The 5,331-nt window shown below is 36.2% G+C and overlaps 1 protein-coding gene across 3 annotated transcripts in view; it reads left to right on the top strand.

Annotated features, from left to right (window-relative positions):
- The window catches only part of LOC113812993 (uncharacterized), a 124,327-nt gene that overhangs the window by 81,279 nt on the left and 37,717 nt on the right, over window positions 1-5,331 (top strand). For all 3 annotated transcript variants that reach the window (XM_070130488.1, XM_027364934.2, XM_070130489.1), the window contains exon 2: window positions 5,172-5,331. This exon is cut by the window's right edge and continues 357 nt beyond it. In XM_070130488.1, coding sequence (XP_069986589.1) covers window positions 5,177-5,331 — 155 coding nt within the window. In that variant the 5' untranslated portion in view covers window positions 5,172-5,176. The remainder of the gene's footprint in view (window positions 1-5,171) is intronic.

Below are 5,331 nucleotides of genomic sequence, written 5' to 3'. Positions count from 1 at the left end.
GGAAAATTCTCCTCATAAAGAAAGAAAACAAAAACAAAAACGGGATAAACAACATAAATAATAAACAGAAAGGTGATAAAACACCCGTTTGAAATTATGCTAATGTTATTCCGTACAAACCACATATCACTGTCTCACGCAGTAGCAACAGGTTGTTCACCGGTAAGAACTAAAATTATGATGTAGTTCAGGTGGTTCAATACAGATGTTTTATCAACTCGATTATAATATTATTATCTATCCCAGAGTGGATTTAATAGGCATTAAACATGAAGGAAATTGAATATAGATTAGATATGCTAAAGTAGGAATGCTGACTGGATAAGGGATATGTTTGGATTAAATGTGAAGGGAGAAAATGGAGATAAGATATAAACGAGGCATATATTGCTATTAATTCGATTTTATTGCTAATCGACACATTCGCATTTATTCGTTTCTCAAGGACAAAACTTTTGCTTTTATTTATTTAATATTATTCACAGTTGTTTACTCTGATCATCAATGACGTTATTTCTTCTTCTTGTTCCTTTTTCCTTTTCTTCTTCTGCTACTTTCTCTTCCTCTTTTGCTTCACCCTCTTCTTTTTTAAGTGTCCGCCTCCTACTCGTTCTCCTTCTTCCACTTCTTCTCCTTTCTTTCCTCTTTTCTACTGTTTTTCCTTCTTTTCTTTTCATCATCATCATCAGCCTCTCCCTCTTCTTCCTTCCCTTTCTTTCCTCCTCCTTCTGTTCTTCCTCCATCCCTTTCTTTTCTCCTTCTTGGTCTTATTCATCTTCCTCCTCTTCTCCTTCCTCTCCTCACCCCCTTTCCTTCTCCTTTTTCTCTTCCTCCTCCTCCTCTTCTTCTTCCTCCTCCTCTTCTTCTTCCTCTTCTCCTTCTTCTTCCTCCTCCTCCTCCCCCTCCTCCTGTTTTTCATATCGACCCCATAACGAAAACATCCCACACCTTCCTATGCAATGTTATTCGAATACCATAGGACACCGCATGGTTGGTAGGCAATAAGGGTTGGCAGAAGAAGAAATATGGCTAATTTTATGGGAATTCCGCCGGTTAGAGCATGGTTAATGCTAGAAAGAGGCCGTAGGTTTTCAGCAAGGATAATATTATGGGAATGATAAAGGTCATTGCATAGATTATGTGTCCAGGGATATCAACAGATCAATGAATGGGTAATGTAATGTGATCTCACAATGTAATGAAGTAGAGGTAATTGTACAACGGTCCATCATTGGAAGGCGTGTGCGATGGTATTATTATTATCATTATTATTATTATTGTTTTTATTATTATTATTGTCATTATTATTATTATTACTGCAAGCTATATGAAGAGCCACACTGAATAAATCGAGATTCATACCATCAAAGGTGTCAGTGCAGGTCAAGATACAGCTAAGAAAGAAGGAAAGAATAGAAAGTCAGCTGTTTACGTAAGAAAAACATGTTAGCTGATCTTTTAAACTTATCAAGAGTCGGAGAAGTTACAATCTTTGATAGCAATCTCTTCTAAAGCCTACAAATGTCGGTAAAAAAGCGTCTAGAAAACTGACTTCTAGACGATCGACTTACATCAAATGTCATTGAATTAAGGGTCATAGAACTTCTGGTGATTCTTACCTGATTTTTATTTGATAAATATCATGTAAAAACTCATAGAGGGGGTTGTGAATTATCGATTACAATCTTGTATGGGTAATTATTAATAAGATACCAACCGGTTAATTTTAAGTCGGTATTAATTTCAGGTCAATATCAAAATGATAGTTTAAGGTTCATTTCAGGTCAATATTAAAGAGGAGTAGTAGAATCAAATCAAATAAAAGCCCTCTGGATAATATCAAAGATATTTCGTTCAAACAATAAAAAATATATATCAATTGGACAGACTTTAGAGTTACATTACCTAAACTTTATTGTACAGTTCTGGAGGAAAGGGTGATTTAATGGGTTAATTATTAAATGTGCTACACGTCAAAAGACCTACAACACCCTAGGATAGTATGGTAATGAAAAGGGCAATGAGGAAATAAATGGAGAAAATAAGATAAAAGTAAATGGAGAAAGCCAAGGTTTAGCAAAAAGGTAAAGGGGGAGGGGAGAGTTAAGAGCCATTTGATCAAAAAGAGGATACAGTCATATGAGAACGGAAACCGCGAATCTTCCAGAATATTACCTAAATCATGTTTGGTCAGTACTCGATATCGTCTCCATCGCCTTGCTCCACAAACCTTTGGCTTCCGCGCTACTGCTTTTTAGTCCCGTTCGCCACCAACAGATGGCGTTTGGGTCTTACGCTCAGTTGCTCTCTACTTTATAACGCCATCTTACGGTTCTTTTGTGTTCCTTTTCTTTCTCTTTTTTTTTGAGAAATGGAAATGGTAGGAGGGTAATGGGGGTAGGGGTGTGGTTAGATGTCTGTGTTGTTTGTGTTTATTTCATGATGTTTGAGTTGAGAAAGAGAAAGAGAGAGGTAGGTTGCGCCAGATAGATAGATATATAGATAGATTGAGAGATAAATACCTCATCTGCTATCATTACCTTCCCAATATGTTTTAAATTCAGATTCCATTACATTGCATTTTACATTACTTCTAGTACACTGTTATATCACCTTCTGTTATCATGTTTCCTTATCATGAAAGCACAAGTGATTTTGATAACAACCCATTCCTCAAACTCAGCTGATTCGTAACAATAAGTATTAATCATAATGATAATTAAATGTTTGATCAACTCACCGTCATGTATATTATCATGATCCATAAGGCATCAGGTTAGCTGGTTCCTTCTTTAGATCAATATAATTTTTGCATGTGTAAAATATACCTCTTTTCCCGTGTGTGTGTGTGTGTGTGTAATTTAAAAGGCTAAAATATATGTATATATGATGGTGGTGATGATATGATATAAAATAATGTAATGCAATTGAAGTCAATACAGTGCTATGATAAATAAACATATAAGTGAAAAAAGAAAGGAAAATCAAATATATTATTAATATTTCGATGCGAAATAATGATAATGATTGATAATAATGATGATGATGATGATAATAATAACAATAACAATAATAATAATGGTAATAACAATAATTATAATAATGGTTAATGATAATGATAATTATGATGATAATAATAATAATAATAAGACGAAAAAACAGCAGCAATACCAAAATGATAATAATTTTAATAACAATGATAGAAATAATGATGATGACAATAACAATAATAATGAGAATAATAGTATTAATCATAACCAACAACAATAACGATGATAAAAGACCTCACTTCCACCTCCCCTTAAAGACACAAAACAAATGCAAAAGAACAAAAAAATCAAAATAATGAGAGCGAGAAGAAAGAAAAGAAAACGGAGGAGAAAAAAAGAAAACGGAAAAGAAAGAAAAGAAAACGGAGAAGGAAGAAAGATGGCTGCCGATTCACCCTTGATCAAACAACAATCATCATTCATTTTTCGCAGCGTCACGGCCGGCTTATTTTGACCGACATTTCCTCGACTTAGGGCTTCCGCTTCTCTTAATACGGTTCACTCAGCCTCGTTGGCTCTGTAGGCCGAATTCATAGGCCTATTGGGTCTCAGGAAACGAGAGATTCAAAACTGTTGCTGGTTTCTGATGTTCAGAGAAAGACATGTGTTTCCTCTGTTTCTTTTTCTTCTTTCTTCTTATTCTTCTACTTTTTCTCCTTCTTTTTCATGTATGTATATGTGCATGTATCTCTCTCTCTCTTTCTCTTCTCTCTCTCTCTCTCTCTCTCTCTCTCTCTCTCTCTCTCTCTCTCTCTCTCTCTCTCTCTCTCTCTCTCTCTCTCTCTCTCTCTCTCTCTCTCTCGCTCTCTCTTTCTCTGTGTGTGTGTGTGTGTGAGTGTACTTTTGCTAGATGTATTAATTTTTAGCGTCTTCATTATCGATTTCTTGTCATGTATTCAAATTTCTCTTTATTTTCCTCTTACCAAATAACTATTATTACTTTCTCTACCCATTAAGATCGCTATTATCATTATCATTTCTTCATATCATAATCACCAATATCATCACATTTGTCCTTTATTTCTCTGTTTCTTGTTTCCATTTCATGATTTCCCGGTAAGTCTCCTCCATCGTACGGCATATCACCTTACCATACACATGAAAAACTAAAAAGGAAAAAAAATCTCATATTCTTGTTCGGTTTATCGCATTGATTCTCTCAATAGCAGAAATATTACATGCAAATTCCTATTTCCAAATTAATATAATGTAATGGGTTTTCCTTGCCACTTAAAATTGTACATAAGAGAGGAAAAGAGGGAGAAAGGAAGGGAGGAAGAAAGGAAGGGAGGAAGAGAGGAAGGGAGGAAGAGAAGAAGGGAGGAAGAGAAGAAGGGAGGAAGAGAGGAAAAGAGAGAAAGAGAGAGAGAGAGAGAGAGAGAGAGAGAGAGAGAGAGAGAGAGAGAAAGAGAGAGAGAGAGAGAGAGAGAAAGCAAAAGAAAGAAAGAGAGAAAGAAAGAGATTTCCTCCCACAAAAAAATAAAAGCATCTATAGCCATTTTACACAAACTTGACCTTCCCTCTGGCTCTCGCTTAAAACTGATACAGTGTTCAGATATGTTAGTTGCTGTCTTTAGCCATCGAAGCTTTAAAATATATATATATTGCTGATAGCCACTCCCCACGCCTCGCTAAATATGTTCTGAAGAAAAGGGAATTTTATTTTGTTCTTGCAAATTCAGCTGTCTTGCTTGGGATCCTGAAGTGCTTTTCCTGGTGATGAGACTAAGGATTGGATGCTATGAGAAGAGGATGAGAGGAAACAACAGCAATAAAAACTAGGGGATACAAATTGTCCGAAGCAAATCCTCGCCAACAAGAGAATGCTATTACCTTCAAGCTCGTCATAAAGCACTGTAGGTCAAAAGAAATCCCAGCCCTTATCTCGAACCATTGTTTATCATCATTATCATCCTTATCCTTATCATCATCATCAACATTTTTATCACTATCATTATCAGCATCATTGTTACTATTATTATCATCATTATTTTTATTATAATGATTATTGTTATTATCATTATAGTTATTATTATTATTATTATCATCTTCATCATAATTATCCTTATTACTATCATCGCGCTCCTCCTTTCGCCTCCTAACCCTCGGTGCCCTCCGCAGGCGTGATGTTCTGGATCGTGGCCGTGGTGGTGCTGGTGGCGGGGGTCGGCGACATGACGGAGGCCGCCAACATGGAGGACACCGTGCGTGACCTGTACGACGCGCCGGCCGAGCAGCAGGCGCGCTTTTTCTTGAATTACGACAAGTCGGCTGCCTTCAA

Source organism: Penaeus vannamei, chromosome 15, assembly GCF_042767895.1.
Source record: "Penaeus vannamei isolate JL-2024 chromosome 15, ASM4276789v1, whole genome shotgun sequence".
In the NCBI taxonomy this organism is placed as follows: Eukaryota; Metazoa; Arthropoda; class Malacostraca; order Decapoda; family Penaeidae; genus Penaeus; species Penaeus vannamei.
The sequence above is the reverse complement of the archived record's forward strand: the minus strand, read 5'-3'. Positions and strand labels throughout refer to the sequence as shown.